The 21,208-nt window shown below is 41.9% G+C and overlaps 1 protein-coding gene and 1 pseudogene across 6 annotated transcripts in view; one reads left to right on the plus strand and one right to left on the minus strand.

Annotated features, from left to right (window-relative positions):
* MASTL (microtubule associated serine/threonine kinase like) overlaps positions 1-14,369 on the plus strand; it is a 33,066-nt gene extending 18,697 nt beyond the window's left edge. For 2 of the 6 annotated variants that reach the window (XM_054435700.2, XM_054435701.2), the window contains exons 10-12: positions 8,028-8,141; positions 8,554-8,655; positions 13,915-14,369. In XM_054435700.2, coding sequence (XP_054291675.1) covers positions 8,028-8,141; positions 8,554-8,655; positions 13,915-14,072 — 374 coding nt within the window. In that variant the 3' untranslated portion in view covers positions 14,073-14,369. The remainder of the gene's footprint in view (positions 1-8,027; positions 8,142-8,553; positions 8,656-13,914) is intronic. The other 4 variants (XM_063669695.1, XM_063669696.1, XM_054435702.2 and 1 more) reach the window with 2 other exon arrangements.
* A 6,514-nt stretch (positions 14,370-20,883) lies between these two features.
* Positions 20,884-21,023, minus strand: LOC129007045 (U2 spliceosomal RNA; annotated as a pseudogene).
* Positions 21,024-21,208: the final 185 nt, after the last annotated feature.

Below are 21,208 nucleotides of genomic sequence, written 5' to 3' on the forward strand. Positions count from 1 at the left end.
AGTGTTATCTATCACTACATTATCTTTCAAGGTTAAATTTTAAAAAATTTATTCAGTACTTACATTACCTAAAGTAAAAGAAAATGAACTCATCTAGTATGTATATATATATATATATATATATATATATATATATATATGGCATTTGTCATAGGAAAATAAACTAGCAGTGGCCATGGCTGTCCCACCGTCTGAATGTAAAAGTTGTAAAAGACCAGATGCTGGAGTACATGTAGTCATTTGTCCTTTGCCTTCTGGTTCAGTCTCAATGTTCCAGAGAAGCCCCACCTGCCACCCTTGATATTATCTTATCTCTTTTATTTTTTTTATTTTTTATTTTTATTTTTTGAGACAGAGTTTCTCTTTTGTCACCCAGGCTGGAGTGTAATGGTGCAATCTCGGCTCACTGCAATCTCTGCTTCCCAGGTTCAAGTGATTCTCCGGCCTCAGCCTCCTGAGTAGCTGGGATTACAGACATCCACCAGCATGCCTGCCTAATTTTTGTATTTTTAGTACAGACAGTTTTGCCATGTTGGCCAGACTGGTCTTTAACTCCTGACCTCAGGTGATCCACCCACCTTGGCCTCCCAAAGTGCTGGGATTACAGGCTTGAGCCACTGTACCCGGCCTGTCTTACCTCTTAATGTTTCTTCAGGTTGGATGGAGTTTGGGCTCGGGACCACAATGTTGGGTCTAAATTTCTGTTCAGTCTTCAGAAGCCTATTCCTGTTTAAAACTTATTCTCAGTTATATTCTTACCAGAAGAGTCAAGCCAGAAATGAACCATCATCCTTCAAAACAGAACATAAGTATAGAAAGATAGGGCTGGTCACGGTGGCTCACGCCTGTAATCCTAGCGCTTTGGGAGGCCAAGGCAGGTGGATCACTTGAGGCCAGGAGTTCGAGACCAAGCTGGCCAACATGGTGAAACCTCATCTCTACTAAAAACACAAAAATTAGCTGGGCATGGTGGTGCCTGCCTGTAATCCCAGCTATTCGGGAGGCTGGGGCATGAGAATTGCTTGAACCCGGGAGGCCGAGGTTGCAGTGAGCCAAGATCGCGCCACTACACTTGAGCCTGGGCAACAGAGCAAGACTGTCTCAAAAAAAATAAAATAAAAAAAAAAAATAAAAAGATGACATTTTCACCTATCTTCTTTTCTTGCCTTTCTCTCTCTGAAAATTGTTCCCTTCCTGCATTCTGAAATGAACTGTATTCATTTTCCTAGGGATGCTGTAGCACAAACTGGGTGTCTCAAACCAATAAAAGTTCGTCGTTTCACAGTTCTGGAAGCTAGAGGTCCAAAATCAGGTGTCCACAGGGCTATACTCCCCCTGAAACCTGTAGGGAAATCCTTCTTTGCCTCTTCCTGGCTTCTGGTGGTTTGCTGGCAATCCTCAGTGTTCCTTGACTTGAAGATGCCTCATTCCAGTTCTCCCTCTTTCTGTGATGGTGTTCTCCCTGTGTCTCTATCACCACAGGGCTGGCTTTTGAGAAGGACACCAGTCATTAGGAGCCCATCTCACTCCAGTATGACCTCATCTTAACCTAATTAATCATATTTGCAAAAACCCATTTCCAAATAAGGTCACATTCTTAGGTACGGGTTAGGACTGAAACATAGCTTTTTTGGGAGGGACACAGTTCAACCCATAACATGAACCTCTTCTACATGTTGATGTTACTTACTTCCCTTTTCTTTGAGCTCTTTTCATGATCATCTGTTTCATCCTCCCCACCCCACCTCTCACACCCTTTCTTCTGTTTCTATTTCCTTGCCGGCTTTTATCCTCAGCCTGAAAATAAGTTTCCACCCTTGTCTCCCCATCATTGCCTAACTTCTCAAAGGTTTCCTCTTTCTTTGATTATTTTGCTCTGGCAACTTGATCATCATCTCACTATTTAACTGAAAATTCTTTTATTTATTATTTATTTATTTATTTAGAGATGGAGTTTCGCTCTTGTTGCCCAGGCTGGAGTGCAATGGCATGATCTCAGCTCACGGCAACCTCCGTCTCCCGGGTTCAAGTGATTCTCCTGCCTCAGCCTCCTGAGTAGCTGGGATTACAGGCATGCGCCACCATGCCCGGCTAATTTTGTATTTTTAGTAGAGATAGGGTTTCTCCATGTTGGTCATGCTGGTCTCGAACTCCCGACCTCAGGTGATCTGCCTGCCTTGGCCTTCCGAAGTGCTGGGATTACAGGCGTGAGCCACGGCGCCCGGCCTAACTGAAACTTCTTAATGGGCACCAGTGATTTCTTTATTGTCAAATCCAATTGTCTCTTCTCATTCCCCTGACCTCTGTTGCTGCTCTTCAGTCCCTTCCTTACCTCTTCTAAATATAGTTCTTGGAGATTCTGCCTTTACCCTTTTTGCCCTACACGTGCTCCCTGTTCATCTCATCACTCCCATGACGTCAGTTGTCACCTCCATGTTGATGATTCCCAGATCTCTGTCTCTAATCCTGACTTTCTCTAGGCAGCAGACAGACAGCCAATCTGGCTATTCAGTATTCTACTGGTCTTTCAAATATTGGGTGTCAAAACTGGACTTGTGGGGCCTGGTGCTGTGGCACATGGCTGTAATCCCAGCACTCTGGGAGGCCAAGGTGGGTAGATCACTTGAGGTCAGGAGCTCAAGACCAGCCTGGCCAACATGGTAAAACCCCATCTCTACTAAAAATACAAAAATTAGCCGGGCGTGATGGTGTGCATCTGTAATCCCAGCTACTCAGGAGGCTGAGACAGGAGAATCGCTTGAACCCAGGAGGCGGAGGTTGCAGTGAGCCAAGACCGTGCCACTGCACTCCAGCCTGGGTGACAGAGCAAGACTTCGTCTCAAAAAAAAAAAAAAAAGAAAAAACTAGGCTTGTTATCCAGCTAGCTCTTCCTCTGTTCCCTACCTCAATTTCATCACCTTCATGGTGACACAATCTTTGTTCCTACATTCAAGCATTTCAATCCAGCCAATTAGATCTCTGCAGCATTTCACCTCTCATTTTCTTCTCTGCCACTGTTCTCTTTAAGAACTCATCTTTCTCTTTTATTATTTTAGTGCCCTTGTATCTGATCTCTTCAACTTCATCTTATTATCAATAATCATTGCCACCAGATTTTTCTTACAAAACCATCACATGGCTTATTCTGTTTCCCGTCTCAGAAAACTACAGTGGCTCCCTCTTAGCTGCTAAGTAAAATCCAAATCGATCATGACATTTGAGGTTACAGCTCTCATACCAGCCATGTCTCTCAGAGAGTCTCTTTATATGCCTTATGTTGCCATTCCATTTCTTAAATACATTTAATTTTCAGGTCTTCCCTATTTTGCTTGTGTATCGAACCTTATTTGAGCAAAGCCAGTTTCCTAGTATCTTCCAGTCAAATTCCTTCTCATTTCATCATTTCAAATGTTACCTCTTCCATAAAGCATCCCTTGATCAACTACTGGGAATTATTCACTTCTATGTTACCTTATTAGAAACTGTTTAAAATTTATGCCATTCTTCCTGTGTTGTAACTAATTGTTAATTTATCTCCACTACAAAAGCTTTAGAAAACTTCTTGAGGAGACTGTGAGTTTTCTTTCTTTTTTCTTTTTTTGTTTTTTTGTTTTTTTGTGTTTTTTTTTGAGACAGTCTCAGTCTGTTGCCCAGACTGGAGTGCAGTGGTGCGGTCTTGGCTTACTGCAACTCCCACCTCCTGGGTTCAAGCAATTGTCTGCCTCAGCCTCCCAAGTAGCTGGGATTACAGGCACCTGCCCCCATGCTCGGCTAATTTTTGTATTTTTAGTAGAGACGGGGTTTCATCATCATGGCCAGGCTGGTCTTGAACTCCTGACCTCGTGATCCACCTAAAGTCCTCAGCCTCCCAAAGTGCTGGGATTACAGGTATGAGCCACCACACCCAGCCAAGAGTGAGTTTTCTGCCTTCTACATAGCACTCCTGAATTCCTTGGAAGCACTCAGTAACTGATATTAATAATCTCTACAATATTGGAAATAGACACATTTAATGTTCCTCTTTCTCGCTTAGCCAAAGCAAATAAATTCCTATGAGCACTGATTTTTATATAGCGCCTCTTTTGCTCTGTCACAGATTTGCTAGCCCATTTTCTGTATTATAATTTGCATCATCTCTAACTTAGGACACAGTGTGAAAGTAAGCTTCAAACATAAAGATGTATTTTACAGCATCTTGCCACTATTTTAGTGAGACATCTAGCTCCCTCAGCTAAACAACATGCTGACAACATGCTGAGGCCCAACCATGACCTTCTTGTTGCCCCTCCATCTTGCCTCTCAGCCGAGATGAGCCAGGGACTCTGTCCTGAGTTTTCCATAATTTTATGTGCACCTTTTTGGTTCAGCTTAGTGTGTTAAAATTGTCTGTATTGTCTCTCCCAGAGTAGGCTGGTTTCTCTTTGGGAAAAGAGATTTTTCTTAATCCTCTTTGTATCCTTTATATCTGGCACAATACCTGGTGCCTAGTTCAGTGAATGATGAGGGAAAGGACTCTAATAATTTTAATACTGTGTACCTAACTACTGTTTTCTTACATGCAGGATTTCTGACTTCCGGTGAGTGAGCTTCTCTATAAAGTAATGCGGCAAAGCACGTTAAACTGAGCAGTCAAAGTATAACTAGATCACATTGCATAAAAAACTATTTTTCCTTTTAGCTCACTTGTGAAATACAAAAATGAACTATCTTCTGTTTTCTGAGCAGCAAGACATCCAGCAAGGTGGTTCTTCTCTGTGAAAAGAAATATAGGCCTGAGGCATTTTTCATCAACTTTTAAAGGTAGCACAGAGTGAAGACGCAGTCTTTTATTATAACAGAAGAAATAGTATTGATACAAATATTAAAAATGGCTGGGCACTGTGGCTCATGCCTATAATCCCAGCACTTTGGGAGGCCGAGTCAGGCAGGTCACCTGAGGTCAGGAGTTCGAGACCAGCCTGCCCAACATGGCGAAACCCCATCTCCACTTAAAAAAAGGATAAAAATTAGTTGGGTGTGGTGGCTCATGCCTGTAATCCTAGCTACTCAGGAGGCTGAGGTAGGAGAATCCCTTGTACCCAGGTGGCAGAGGTTGCAGTGAGCTGAGATTACGCCACTGCACTCCAGCCTGGGTGACAGCGAGACTCCATCTCAAAAAAAAAAAAAAAAAAAAAAATTTAACAACTACAGAAGGGCTCTAATTTTCCAAATCTTTTAATTTTATTATCATTAGAAAATAAAAAAGTGTAACAATATCAACATATCCCTATAAACTAAAGGAATGAATTTTGAATTAGAACGCCAGCAATGTAAAACAAATCTTCTTTTTCTGTGGCTAATAACATATAATTGCAAAGTTTTATTCCATTATGTGATCTTATTAGACTTTGACTTAAGTGTATGGTTATATGTAGCATATCCATGGATAAATCATGTATTTTTTTTTTAAACACAAGTATATTTTGGCTGCGCTGGTAAAAGGGGCCTAATTTCTAACTTAAGTAAAATAAGTAAATTTTTTTTTTCTAATTCCCCCCTACTTTTCTGTTATTTGGTTACATTATCTAATCCATTGGGATAATTCTTTCTCAGTGCTGCTTGAAAGGCCTACTAACTGAGGTGGTTTGTATGTTTTTATAGTATTATAGAAATAGAAGCCTATAGAATATTTGCATTTTGTGTTCCTTTAAGGGAAGATGGGATTATATGGCTTGCAGGTAAAATGGCACTCTAAATGCATGCAGCTACTTTTCCTAAGATCAGATTCCACAATGCTTTCCTAGTTGTCTTAAAATGGAATGGTGGCAGTTGTTTAACCATAATAAAGAATTTTGTGAAGTTGTCTTTAAAGAGTAACTTTCAGGCAAATTTAGCACTAGACTAGGATTCCTATTCTTAATTTATATTGAAGTTATCCATTTTTGAACTAAAATTAACCTTTTCTTAGGAAACACTTTGTTCATAGAACTAAAGTATAAACCAGTTTATAGTTTATAAGATCATATTTAAAATAATTGTTAAAAACATCTTTGTGGCCAGGTGCAGTGGCTCATGCCTGTAATCCGAGCACTTTGGGAGGCTGAGGCGGGTGGATCGCGAGGTCAGGAGATCGAGACCATCCTGGCTAACACAGTGAAACCCTGTCTCTACTAAAAATACAGAAGAAAATTATCTGGGCATGGTGGCAGGCGCCTGTAGTCCCAGCTACAGCTACTCGGGAGGCTGAGGCAGGAGAATGGCGTGAACCCAGGAGGCAGAGCTTGCAGTGAGCAGAGATTGCACCACTGCACTCCAGCCTGGGTGACAGAGTGAGACTCCGTCTCCCAAAACAAACAAAGAAAAAAAACTTTGTATATAAATTTTGTATCCAATGAATATTTTATTTAGAATCAGTTTTACCTATATCTTAAGACATCTCCTACTTACCTCTTGAAACCATAGTTTAAGTGAATATTCTTTGTTAAACTAATTTGTCCCTCTCTGTTCCTAAAAGGAATAAAGCCACATTAAAATACTCTGTAATTAAGGCCTTCCCTAGTTACCAGGCTTTCCTCCAATTACTATAAGTGTTGCTGCCTTATCTCATACCTTGTGTGGGATACAGGATAATCATGTAAATGTTTACATTTCCTGATATGAAATTGAGTAGTAGTCTGCCTATTTTAGAGAATAATTTTAGGATTTAGGATACATAACATATCCAGAATATCAGAAATTATTAATAAATGAAAAAAATGGCTTTATCTTCTCTTTAACCACCTGTGGTAATTAGTAATCTAAACTTCTTGGAAAATAAAGAGGAAAGCAGTTATCGCATTGCCCAAGTGAAAACAGTGTGGGTTTGGCCGGGCGGAGTGGCTTATGCCTGTAATCCCAGCACTTTGGGAGGTCGAGGCGGGTGGATCACAAGGTCAGGAGATCGAGACCATCCTGGCTACCACGGTGAAACCCCATCTCTACTAAAAATAAAAAAAAAATTAGCCGGGCATGGTGGTGGATGCCTGTAATCCCAGCTACTCGGGAGGCTGAGGCAGGAGAATGGTGTGAACCCGGGAGGCAGAGCTTGCAGTGAGCTGAGATTGTGCCACTGCACTCCAGCCTGGGCGACACAGTGAGACTCCGTCTCAAAAAAAAAAAAAAAAAAAAAAAAAATGTGGGTTTTTGCACTTTTGATTATGCCGAAATGTGCACATACTAATGTTGCAGATAGTGACTATCTGGGGCTGATGGCGTGGGCAATAAAGGAATTGACTAAGACAGTTGTAGGTAAAGAAAGGCACTTTTATTAGACGAAGTAGGAAAATACATTGTAAGGATGTAACGAGCAAGTCACCAAGAGGAGAGCTGATTACAAGGAGACAAAAGGCTTGCAAGAGATGTTATAGGATGGTGCTTATGGTGGAGAATACTACATGCTGTACTGATAATGCCAAGGTTTCAGTGAGCTAACTCGCATTTTTGTTTTCTTTTCTTTTCTTTTTTTTAAGACAGAGTCTTGCTCTATCACCCAGGCTGGAGTGCAGTGGTGTGATCTTGGCTCACTGCAACCTCTGCCTCCCAGGTTCAAGCAATTCTCCTGCCTTATTCTCCCCAGTAGCTGGGATTACAGGCATGTGCCACCATGCCTGGCCAATTTTTGTATTTTTAGTACAGACAGGGTTTCACCATGTTTGCTGGGCTGGTCTTGAACTCCTGACCTCAGGTGATCCACCCTCCCCAGCCACCCAAAGTGCCAGGATTACAGGCATAAGCCACAGCGCTCAGCTCTACCTTGCATTTTTCTATCAGTCAAGGGTCTGGTGATAGCTGGGCACAGGACAATTGTGAGTTATTTGTACAGGAAGGCTGTGCATCCTGGACCATGAGGAAAGGCAGACTTGCAGCTTATCTGCTTTTTCTTTTTGCTTCCCCCTGGTCCTACCAGCCTAACTCGTTTTCCCTAATTAGGACTCCACAATTAATATTTCTGTTCATCAAATATTTGTAGAGAATGCTTGCAACTTTAGCTGTTTGCTCTTCGATTACAGGTCCTGCGGTAGACTGGTGGGCACTTGGAGTTTGCTTGTTTGAATTTCTAACAGGAATTCCCCCTTTCAATGATGAAACACCACAACAAGTATTCCAGAATATTCTGAAAAGAGGTGATTCTTTTTCTCCTATTAAGATAGTCATTTACTGGCTGGGCATAGTGGCTCATGCCTGTAATCCCAGCACTTTGGGAGGCCAAGGCGGGTGGATCGCCTCAGGTCAGGAGTTCGAGACTAGCCTGGCCAACATGGTAAAATCCCATCTCTACTAAAAAAAAAAAACAAAAAATTAGCCGGGCGTGTTGGCGGGCGCCTGTAATCCCAGCTACTTGGGAGGCTGAAGCAGGAGAATCGCTTGAACCTGGGAGGTGGAGGTTGCAGTGAGCTGAGATCACGCTATTGTACTCCAGCCTGGGTGACAAGAGTGAAACTCCATCTCAAAAAACAAAAAAAGTAGTCATTTATCTCTGGATACTATTATTTTGAGCAGTGATAAACAAGTTTATTTGTATATGTATAATTTTAGATATCCCTTGGCCAGAAGGTGAAGAAAAGTTATCTGATAATGCTCAAAGTGCAGTAGAAATACTTTTAACCCTTGATGATACAAAGAGAGCTGGAATGAAAGGTATGGTTTTGTGGTAATACGTTGTTTTACCATTGATTTGTTGCAGATGGTGAATATTTATAAAAATAGCAAGTTCTGGCCGGGCGTGGTGGCTCACGCCTGTAATCCCAGCACTTTGGGAGGCTGAGGCGGGCTGATCACGAGGTCAGGAGTTCAAGACCAGCCTGTCCGATATGGCGAAAGCCCATCTCTACTAAAAAATACAAAAATTGGCCGGGTGCGGTGGCTCACGCCTGTAATCCGAGCACTCTGGTAGGCCGAGGCAGGCGGATCACGAGGTCAGGAGATCGAGACCATCCTGGCTAACATGGTGAAACCCCATCTCTACTAAAAATACAAAAAAGTAGCCGGGCGTAGTGGTGGGCGCCTGTAGTCCCAGCTACTTGGGAGGCTGAGGCAGGAGAATGGCGTGACCTGGGAGGCGGAGCTTGCAGTGAGCCAAGATTGTGCCACTGCAATCCAGCCTGGGCAACAGAGCGAGACTCCCTCTGAAAAAAAAAAAAATAGGCCCGGCGTAGTGGCGCACACCTGTAGTCCCAGCTACTTGGGAGGCTGAGGCAGGAGAATCGCTTCAACCCGGGAGGCAGACATTGCAGTGAGCAGAGATCGTGCCACTGCACTCCAGCCTGGGTGACAGAGACTCTGTCTCAAAAAAAAAAAAAAAAAAAAAAAATCAAGTTCCAGTATAATACTATAGATAATCTGAATGCTAAATTGATACAAAGATAATTCGATTTATTTCTCCCCTCTAGGTATGCATTGATATATTGGTCCTTATTCTACATGAAAATTCAATGTGTCACATGGTAGAAGAGGCAAAAAAAATTTAGTGTGGTCAAATGGCAATACTATATTCATGCATTAAATTTTATTAATCGGTGGGTGTGGTAGCTCATGCCTATAGTCCTAGCACTTTGGGAGGCTGCAGCTGGCAATCGTTTGAGCTTAGGGGTTTGTGTCCAGCCTGGGCAACATGGTGAAACTCTTTCTCTACAAAAAATACAAAAAATAGCCAAGCAAGGCAGTGCGCACCTGTAGTTCCAGCTACTTGGGGGCTTAGGCAGGAAGATTACTGGAGCCCAGGAGGTCGAGGCTACAGTGAGCCATGTTCACGCCACTGCATTTCAGCCTGGGAAACAAAGTGAGACTCTGGCTCAAAAAAATTATTAATCTCAAGTATCTAAAACAATCTTACCTCTTTTTTTTTTTTTAACATACATTATTATTGCTATTTATTTATTTAAAGACAGTGTCTCACTATGTTGCTTAGGCTGGTCTTGAACTCCTGGGCTCAAAGGATCCTCCCACCTCAGCCTCCCCAAAATGCTGAATTACTGGTGTGAGCCACCCATGCCTGTCCTAAAACAATCTTGTTAGTGTCTTGGGTTTTTCAAAGCCTGATAAGGTTAAGGAAATACAGGAAATCTTTTTTTATGAAACCCTCTGTTCTGTAATTTTTTAAAACAAATTTATTTTCCCTAATCTTGAGAGAGAGATGTTCTGTAATTTCTTATTGCTTCATTTTTGATACTATTATTTATTGATAAATGTACTGGATCCCAGGTTGGCTCAAGACAAACTTGGTATATTATAAACCACTCAATAGTTTTCTCAATGCAGGAGTATATTAAACCCTAATTTGGAAACTAGTAAATCTCATTAGCAGCTGCCTTAAAATTCTGTTGTTGTCGTTGTTGTTGTTGTTGTTGTTGTTGTTGTTGAGACAGAGACTTGCTCTCATGCTGCAGTGCATGCAGTGGTGCTATCTCGGCTCACTGCAACCTCCGCCTCCCAAGTTCAAGTGATTCTCCTGCCTCAGCCCCCCAAGTAGCTGGGACTACAGGCATGCACCACCACGCCCAGCTAATTTTTGTATTTTTTAGTAGAGACGCGGTTTCACCATGTTGGCCAGGATGGTCTCAATCTCTTGACCTTGTGATCCTCCTGCCTTGGCCTCCCAAAGTGCTGGGATTTTAAAATTCTTTTTGTAACGAGGTATGGTAATATAGAGAAAAGCATTATGTCCCAAAATGCATTTCTATGTCAAGTAGGATGTATTCAGGAAAATGAGCTTCAGAAATGTGTCATTTGCATCAGCTTCTAGGTGTTCCCTGTAATAATTTCTTTCTTTTTTTGGTTTTGGGATTTTTTTGAAACAGGCTCTGGGTCTGTCACCCAGGCTGGAATGCAGTAGCACAATCTTGGCTCACTGCAACCTTCTGGGCTCAAGCAATTCTTCCACCTCAGCCTCCCAAGTAGCTGGTACTACTGGTACACACTACCACACCCAGCTAATTTTTGTATTTTTAGTAGAGATGGGGTTTTGCTGTGTTGCCCAGGCTGGTCTCGAACTCCTGAGCTCAAGCCATCCACCCACCTTGGCCTCCCTAAGTACTGGGATTACAGGCATGAGCCACCACGCCTGGCCCAGTTTGTTTACTCACTGATTTAACCAATCCTATAGAGTGCCTTCTAGGAGCTAGGTGATATTGCTTCAGGCCCTGGGAATACCCTAGGGATGATCTAGACTCAGATCCCTGTCCTCGTGGAACTAACATTCTAGTGGAAAGAGACAGTGAACAGTTACAGACACAACATAATGTCATGTAGTGGTAAATACTAGGAAGAAAAATAAAGCAGGGTGAAAGGATATGAAGTGATGGCACGAGACTTCTTTTTAGACAGTGTGGTCAGGAGGACCTCTGTGAAGAGGGGCATTTGAGCAGAAACCTGTGTGAAATGAGGGAGCAGACATTTGGAAACTCAGCTCTAGCTTTTTTAAGGCACTTCAGACTTAGATTATGCTACTTAAAACATATAAACCCACATACATTTCAACTTCTGATGCTGTACATTGGATTTGGACATACTGGGTCCTTGTAGTATTTCAGAATAGATGTGAGTGTCTGAAAGCAAGATATTGGTCAGATTGCCATTATAAAAAACACTATCACTCATAAGAAGGATTTTTTTTTTTATTTTTTTGAGACAGAATCTTGTTCTGTTGCCCAGGCTGGAGTGCAGTGGCATGATCTCGGCTCACTGCAGCCTCAGCCTCCCAGGTTCAAGTGATTCTCCTGCCTCAGCCTCCCAAATAGCTGGGACTGCAGCTGCGTCCCACCACGCCTGGCTAATTTTCGTATTTTTAGTAGAGACGGGGTTTCACCATGTTGGTCAGGCTGGTCTCGAACTCCTGACCTCAAGTGATCCGCCCACCTCAGCCTCCCAAAGTGCTGGGATTACAGGCGTGAGCCACTACTCCCTGCCCAAAAGAGCATACTTTTATTTTACTAGGTAGAAGGAAATAGGAACAATGACAGGTAATGAAATGTCAGTAAAGAGGTGAGGAAGGCTTTGAAGTCTTGTAAGCAGAGCAGCTCAGTGATATAGAGCTTCCAATGTAGCAATATGCTAGAAGTCAATATGTTGTAGAGATGCAAGTCAGTGAAATCAAGGAAGTCAAAGAACCATGAAGAGAACATGTCAGAAGTGTCATCAGTATCTATCTTGAAGTCACCATGAAGGATAAGGATGGAGCACAGGGAAGAAAGGGAGAGGAGGGTGAGCTTCATGCTAAAGCTGTCTAGGGTAATAGAATACTGCTAAGGAGTGTGGTGATAGAAACAGGTGGCAAGGCCTTAGAGTAAAAACTGGAGCATTCATCATGGAAGATCAATGGCATGGAAGGTTTATCAAGGAGCAGAAAGTAGGCCACACTCTCTTCCCCTGAGTCAGGGATTCTTTAACAAGATGCAGGCAGGGCGGGCGCGGTGGCTCACACCTATAATCCCAGCACTTTGGGAGGCTGAGGTGGGTGGATCCCTTGGCGTCGGGAGTTTGAGACCAGCCTGGCCAACATGGTGCAACCCCATCTCTACTAAAAATACAAAAATTAGCCAGGCGTGGTGGTGCACATCTGTAATCCCAGCTACTCAGGAGGATGAGGTGGGAGAATCGCTTGAACCCAGGAGGCAGAGTTTGCAGTGAGTCGAGATTGTGCCATTGCACTCTGGCCTAGGTGACAGACAAAAAAAAAAAAAAATTAGCCAGGCATGGTAGCACTCACCTGTAGTCCCAGCTACTTGGGAGGCTGAGGCAGGAGAATCACTGAACCCGGGAGATGGAGGTTGCAGCAAGCCAAGATTGCACCACTACACTCCAGATTGGGCAACGGAGAGAGACTCCATTTCAAAAAAAAAAAAAAAAAAAAAAAGATGTGAGTGCCGGGCGTGGTGACTTACACCTGTAATCCCAGCACTTTGGAAGGCCAAGGTGGGCAGATCACCTGAGGTCAGGAGTTCAAGACCAACCTGGACAACATGGCAAAACCCCGTCTCTACTAAAAATACAAAAATTAGCTGGGCATGGTGGTGCATGCCTGTAGTCCCAGCTACTTGGGGGCCTGAGGCAGGAGAATCACTTGAACCTGGGAGGCAGAGATCACACCACTGCATGCACTGCAGCCTGGTGACAGAGCAAGTCTCTGTCTCAACAACAACAACAAAAGAATTTTAAGGCAGCTGCTAATGAGATTTACTAGTTTCCAAATTAGGGTTTAATATACTCCTGCATTGAGAAAACTATTGAGTGGTTTATAACATACCAAGTTTGTCTTGAGCCAACCTGGGATCCAGTACATTTATCAATAAATAATAGGATCAAAAATGAAGCAATAAGAAATTACAGAACATCTCTCTCACAAGATTAGGGAAAATAAATTGTTTTAAAAAATTACAGAACAGAGGGTTTCATAAAAAAAGATTTCCTATATTTCCTTAACTTTATCAGGCTTTGAAAAACCCAAGACACTAACAAGATTGTTTTAGGACAGGCATGGGTGGCACGCACCTGTAATCCCAGCTACTCAGGAGGCTGAGGCAGGAGAATCGCTTGAACCCGGGAGGCGGAGGTTGCAGTGAGCAGAGATCACGCCACTGCACTTCAGCCTGGGCAACGGAGCAAGACTTCGTCTCAAAAACAAAGCTGTGATAAAGATAGGCTTCTAAGTTAAGGCAAATCATTCATTCTGTCATTAAACAAATACAAACCAGGCACCTGTCCTATGCCAAGTGATACTCAAAATGGCCCATGTAGACCTTTGTGAAGTATGTGGCCTAACAGACATTAAACAAACGTCTGTGAAACTGACATAATAAAGTAAGGTAAGTTATATGTGAGACATTCTCTTTTTATAATAATTCCTGTAAAGCAGTACTTAGGTAATGATATCATACTGTTTTGTTTTCTATTTTTCCTAAGAGCTAAAACGTCATCCTCTCTTCAGTGATGTGGACTGGGAAAATCTGCAGCATCAAACTATGCCTTTCATCCCCCAGCCAGATGACGAAACAGATACCTCCTATTTTGAAGCCAGGAATACTGCTCAGCACCTGACCGTATCTGGATTTAGTCTGTAGCACAAAAATTTTCCCTTTAGTCTAGCCTTGTGTTATAGAATGAGCTTGCATAATTATATACTCCTTAATACTAGACTGATCTAAGGGGGAAAGATCATTATTTAACCTAGTTCAATGTGCTTTTAATGTATGTTGCAGCTTTCACAGAGTTAAAAGGCTGAAAGGAATATAGTTAGTAATTTATCTTAACCTCAAAACTGTATATAAAGCTTCAAAGCTTTTTTCATCTATTTATTTTGTTTATTGCACTTTATGAAAACTGAAGCATCAATAAAATTAGAAGACACTATTGAGAGTGAGCCACTAGCTTGATTTTCTTTCACCTCTGATTTCAGTTCACTGTTCAGTTTAGTATTAAAATAACAAAATAATCATACAGTTCCATTTGATTGTAATTTACTTGCATATGATTACCTTCAAAAGCTGTGTTCTTGAGGGCAATCATTTAAGGCCATACTTGTGAACTCAGAAATGCAGCTGGAAGGCCGGGCACAGTGGCTGACGCATGTAATCCCAGCACTGTGGGAGGCCGAGGCGGGCTGATCTTGAGGTCAGGAGTTCGAGACCATCCTGGCCAACATAATGAAACCCCATCTCTACTAAAAATACAAAAATTAGCCGGGCATGGTGGCAGGCACCTGTAGTCCCAGCTACTCTGGAGGCTGAGGCAGGAGAATCGCTTGAACCCAGGAGGAGGTTGTGGTGAGCCAAGATTGCACCACTGCACTCCAGCCTGGGCAACAGAACAAGACTCCGTCTCAAAAAAATAAAGGCAGCTGGAAAATTCCTTCGCTTAGTAACTCCTTTGGGGAATAAGGAATAAACAAAAAGACTAAAGACTTTCGCTTACTTTACTAATGATACAGTTTTGCCACTTTGATTTCTATTGGTGCGTAGTCAACAATATGTATTTGTTTAAAATAGTACTGGAGGCCGGGTGCTATGGCTCATGCCTGTAATCCCAGCACTTTGGGAGGCTGAGGCAGGCAAGTCACTTGAGGCCTGGAGTTTGAGACCAGCCTGGCCAACATGGCAAAACCCCATCTCTACTAAAAATACAAAAATTAGCCAGGGATGGTGGCACACACCTGTAGTCACAGCTACTTGGGAGGCTGAGGCATGAGAATCGCTTGAACTCGGGAGGCGGAGATTGCAGTGAGCTGAGATCACATCACTGCACTTCAGCCTGGGCAACAGAATGAGACTCAGTCTCAAAAAACAAAATACTACTGGAACAATTAGGTGTGATATAATGTAGCAATTTGAATAGCTTGTTCAATTTTCATAGAAAATGTGATGCTTTACATCTTATTGTCATTTATTTAAAACATGGAACATTATCAGAAACAGATCCTTAAAAAACAAAACATAATTTTCTTTTGCTTAATAAATATAACTATCACAAGTACATTATCTGTCAACATCATTCTTTTCAACAAAGCGAGACCCCATATCTGGGGGAAAAAAAAAAACTTGTTCCTTTTGCGCATCAGGTTTAGTGTTTTTACTTTCCATGACCATCCCAATAAACAGCCCTGTTATAATGTAGTTGACAAAATGTACAAATTTAAAATGGTTACAGTGAAAGATACACCATTATAATTAGTGCTATATAATTGAATCCATGGGTTAATTGTTTTACTGAGCTTGTTTTAGTAATAACTACTTAGATTTAATGGTCACTTCTAGTAAAATGTTCAAAATACAGTTGTTAAAAACTTTAATGTGAATTACTTCTTTCCCTTAAATTAGGCAAAAGCATAGAATTATCTATTATCCTTTTATAGTATTTGCCAGTAGTAGAAAGAAAAAAAGTTTTGGAATCAAACACAAATTGTTGAAATCACTGCTCTGCCACAATAAAAGGCCTCTGGCAAGTTAAACTGAGCTACTGATGACTCACTGTATAGTGGGGATTAATAGTGATTAATTTGGAGAGTTGAAATGAACAGAGTAGATTAAGGAACAAGCCAATTTAGTTGCCACCCAGGATATTAACCTTAACAGGGACTTGAAACATTACTGAATAATCGGGGAAACGTTCTCTGAGCATATTCCCAATGCAGAAGACAATGGCCTTGAGTGGAAAGTTACACTGTTTACTAACAGACCTAGCATGTGAAGCTATAGTCACTTAAAATTCAGCCACAGGTAAGGCATGCTGTAATGGTATTTATTTCGAACAGGTGACTTTTATTATCTAAATTTATACTTGTCAAGATGTAGATTCAGACACTTGCTAGAGAAAAACCTAACAGGAAAGAACAATGGGAAAAAGGGAATGGTTTTGACAGCTGACGTATATGTGTGCATGCACGTCTTTAAAAAACACCAATGGCCACCAATAGAAATGCATGCATCTTTTGCTATGAAGGAAATCAGAATATATCATCCTAAAATGCCTCTTTGACATAAAAATATTTTTGAGCTAAAGGCAGTTAAGCAGCAAACTGAGGAAAGCTCTCCCCATCCCCCTGCCTTTCTGCCCAAAGGCAGGATATAAATTCTCCTTTGCTGGAGACAATTCTAGAGTCTTACCTACCAGGGACAGCACCAGAGGAATTGGCAAAGAAACCTTATTCAATTAGTTTCCTCCCACATACAGTGTTTGCCTTCCCAAAGGTTCCAGTCCTTGGAAGCCTAAAACCACTTTCCTTTGTCCTGTCATTTCTCTACAAATGTATTGTTCTTTGTTGGCCAGGCTGGTCTCAAACTCCAGACTTCGTGATCCACCCGCCTCGGCCTCCCAAAGTGCTGGGATTACAGGCGTGAGCCGCCCGGCCAGCTACATACAGTTTGTATTAATAAAAAATAATTTGTGGCTGGGCATAGTGGCTCATGCCTTTATTTCCAGCACTTTGGACAGCCGAGGTGGGATGATTGCTTGAGGCCAGGGGTTAGAGACTACCCTGCCCAACATTGCAAGACCCTGTCTCTATCTAAATTTTTAAAAAACCGTCATTCTCAGCAAACTATCGCAAGGATAAAAAACCAAACACCACCATGTTCTCACTCATAGGTGGGAATGGAACAATGAGAACACTTGGACACAGGAAGGGGAACATCACATACTGGGGCCTGTTGTGGGGTGGGGGGAGGGGGAGGGATAGCATTAGGAGATATACCTAATGTAAATGACGAGTTAGTGGGTGCAGCACACCAATATGGCAAATGTATACATATGTAACAAACCTGCACGTTGTGCACATGTACCCTAGAACTTAAAGTATGATAAAAATATATATATATAAAAAAAACTTCTGTTTTCACAATGGCATAATGTTTATTGGACGAATTTAGAAAAAGAGTAAAAAGAAAAAATAAGTTGGTATCTCTTAAAGGAAAATGTTTTATTCTTACCTGAAAAATGCAAAATAATAGATGTGACTTTTTTTTTGGAGCTCCAAAATAAAAATATCAGTAAACACTTATCTAAAAAAAAAAAAAAAAAAAAAAATTGTTTTTTAGGCTGGGCATGGTGGCTTACGCCTGTAATCTCAGCACTTTGGGAGGCTGAGACGAGTGGATCACAGGCAGTCGGAAGTTCAAGACCAACCTGGCCAACATGGTAAAACCCCGTCTCTACTAAAAATATAAAAATTAGCCAGGCATGATGGTGCGCGCCAGTAATCCCAGCTGCTCGGGAGGCTGAAGCTGGAGAACTGCTTGAACCTGGGAGGTGGAGGTTACAGTGAGCCAAGATGGCACCATTGTACTCCAGCCTGGGTGACAGAATGAGACTCTGCCTCCAAAAAAATTATTTAAAAATGTTTTGTCCCACCCCCATTAAATGTTAAACAAATCCAGAAATTATGTTTGAAGAATGGCCTGTTTATCTTGGCCCACCTATGTTAGAATTAAGTAAAATGAAGTACATAGCAAACATAACAGGTGTTTAATAAATGATAATTATTTGAACCCTAAGTACCCTACTGCTTCCTGGAATATGCACTTTAATTTTGGGTTCGGGAAGTGGTAACTATATAAAGCCTTGCTATTATGCTCCAAAACATCTTGAAGGACATTCAGGTCTAATTGCTCTATTTGCTACAAAGAACTGTCTTATTTTTAGCCATTTATAAAAATGCTGAGAGTCCAGAATATAGTACAAGTATTTACTGTTTACACCAGGTCTTTCAATTAATACCAAGACAACCATGGATGAGTCATTCTTTTAACTGTGTGGAAAGTGTATTGTACGGGAAAACATTTGAAGGAAGGAGACTGAATAAAAGGCTTCTGCACCAGCCCACCTGGATTCAAGACATATTTTAGAGGTAGGAGCAACAGGACTTTACTGATATATGGGATGAGGCAGGTGAGAGAATGGAAGAGCCACATTTGACACCTAACATCTGGCTTGAGCAGTTGGGTCGATTGTGGTGCTACACCCTGAACTGGAATGAGGGACAGGATGGGTAGACATACTAAGTTTGAGATGTCTGTGAGACGCCCAAATAAAGAATTCAAGAAATCAGTTGGACACCTCCAAATAAAAACGGTATGTCTGCAAATTCTTTTACACTCTTCCTTCAACAGGTGAATGAATAAGCAGAGGCACATCTATATAATGGGATATTATTCAGCGCTAAGAAGAAATGAACTACAATGAAAAGACACAGATGAATCTTAAGTGCATATTACTAACTGGAAGAAGCCAGTCTGACAAGGCGACACACTGTATGATTCCAAATACACGACACTAGAAAAGGCACAACTATAGAAACAGTAAAAGGATCTGTGGTTGCCAGAAGTTAGGAGGGAAGGATGACTAGGTGGAGCACAGAGGATTTTTTTAGGGCAGTGAAACTACTCTGTATGATATAATGGTGGATACATATTTTAAATTTGTCAAAACTCATAGGATGTACACTAAGAGTGAGCCCCATGGTAATGATATGTCCATGTCGCTTCATCAGATGAAACAAATGTACCACTCCACCAGATGCTGACGGTGGAAGAGGTTGTGCAGGTGGGGCGGGGGGAGAGGAGGGTGGAATATGGGAGCTCTACTTTCCACTTGATTTTGTTGTAAACCTAAAACAGTTCTAAAAAAGTCTATGGCCAGATGTGGTGGCTCACACCTGTAATCCTAACACTTTGGGAGATCGAGGCAGGCAGATCACCTGAGGTCAGGAGTTTAAGACCAGCCTGGCCAGCATGGTGAAACCCCATCTCTACCAAAAATACAAAAAATTAGCTGGGTGTGTGGTGGTGGGCGCTAATAATCCCAGCTACTCAGGAGGCTGAGGCAAGGGGAATCACTTGAACCCGGGAGGCAGAGGTTGCAGTGAGCAGAGATTGCACCTCTGCACTCCAGCCTGGGTGACGAGAGGGAAACTGTCTCAAAAAAAATAAATAACAATAAAGTCTGTAAATAACCTAACAACGCATCTTAACTAGGAAAGCAAAAACAAACCCAAAATTAGTAGAAGAAATAATAACAGCAGAAACAAATGAAACTGAAACTAAACAAATGAAATAACAGCAGAAACAAATGAAACTGAAACCCAAAATACAAAAGATTTTTAAAAATGAACTTGGTTTACTTTGAAAACAAAATCAACAAACCTTTAGCCAGACTAAGAAAAAGGAATGCCCAAGTAAATAAAATCAAAGATGAAAAAGGAGACATGACAACTGATACCGCAGAAATCTGAAGAATCATCAGAGACTACTGGGAACAAATATATGCCAAAAAACTGGAAAACCTACAAGAAATGGATACATTCCTTGACACATTTTTTTTAAGTCTACATCCAAAGTAAGGATTGTGAAAAAAATAATTAATAATGAAAAAAAAAGTCTACTGGGGGCTGGATTTGGGGTGGCTTAAACACTCTCTCTCTCCTAGTTCCATGAAATAAATCCCAGAGAGTAACTGACTGCTGGTTCTATGCCCATCACTGGGATGTCACTGTGGTCAGGAGAATGGGATATAAGCTGACCAGGTTGAGTCACATGTCCATTACTGTGAGTCACAATGGGGCAGCAATGGGCATAGCTGGGTGTTCCATTTAGCAGCCTCACCAGAATCACTGGATTCTGCTGGAAGAGGAAGAGCGCTCCAAGGGAAGAGGAGAGGGGACAGAAGAGAGGGGAAAGGGTGACCAGTAAAATTTAAAAAATAATTGATACTCCCTTGCCTGATTTTATGTAGGTATAAAAAGTTCTCTTCAGGCTGGGCGCGGTGGCTCACAGCAGTAATCCCAGCACTTTGGGAGGCGAAGGCGGGTGGATCACGAGGTCAGGAGTTCAAAACCAGCCTAGCCAATATGGTGAAACCCTGTCTGTACTAAAAATACAAAAATTAGCTGGGCATGGTGGCGGGCGCCTGTAATCCCAGCTACTCAGGAGGCTGAGGCAGAGAATTGCTTGAACTCGGGAGGTGGAGGTTGCAGTGAGACGAGATCACGCCACTGCACTCCAGCCTGCTAAGTAACAGAGTGAGACTCTGTTTCAAAAAAAAAGTTCTCTTCAACACATATTAAAGAATTGAAACAAGGGAGGAAATTTCTCTATTTCTCTTTTTTTATGTTTTTCTTCCTTCCTTCCTCCCTCCCTCCCTTCCTCTCTCTCTCTTTCCTTCCTTCTTCTTTTGTGTGTGTGTGTGTGTGCGTGTGTCTTGCTCTGTTTCCCAAGCTGGAGTGCAGCGGCAAGTTAATCACCTGAGTTCGAGACCAGCCTGGCCAACATGGAGAAACCCTGTCTCTACTAAAAATACAAAAAATTACCCAGGCAACATGGCTGGCACCTGTAATCCCAGCTACTTGAGAGGCTGAGGCAAGAGAATCGCTTGAACCTGGGAGGCGGAGGTTGCAGTGAGCCGAGATTGCACCACTGTACTCCAGCCTGGGCAACAGAGCGAGACTCTGTCTCGAAAAAAAAAAAAAAAAGAACTGATAAGAACTGATACTACCCTTGATCTTAGCCAAAAGGCTGAGAAGTGATTAAATAATTTTGTATACAAAAATATAACTATGAGAGCCCGTTTTTGCCAGTGAGATGTGAGGAGTCTCCTGTGTGGGACTTTCAAGAAAGTTACTGTTTCCTGATCAGATGGAAAAATACAAATGTTAATTGCCTTCTGTGCTTCATTCTGTGCCTGCCTATAATGTAGACATTAGATCTAAATG

Source organism: Pongo pygmaeus, chromosome 8 (assembly GCF_028885625.2).
Source record: "Pongo pygmaeus isolate AG05252 chromosome 8, NHGRI_mPonPyg2-v2.0_pri, whole genome shotgun sequence".
Taxonomy (NCBI): Eukaryota; Metazoa; Chordata; class Mammalia; order Primates; family Hominidae; genus Pongo; species Pongo pygmaeus.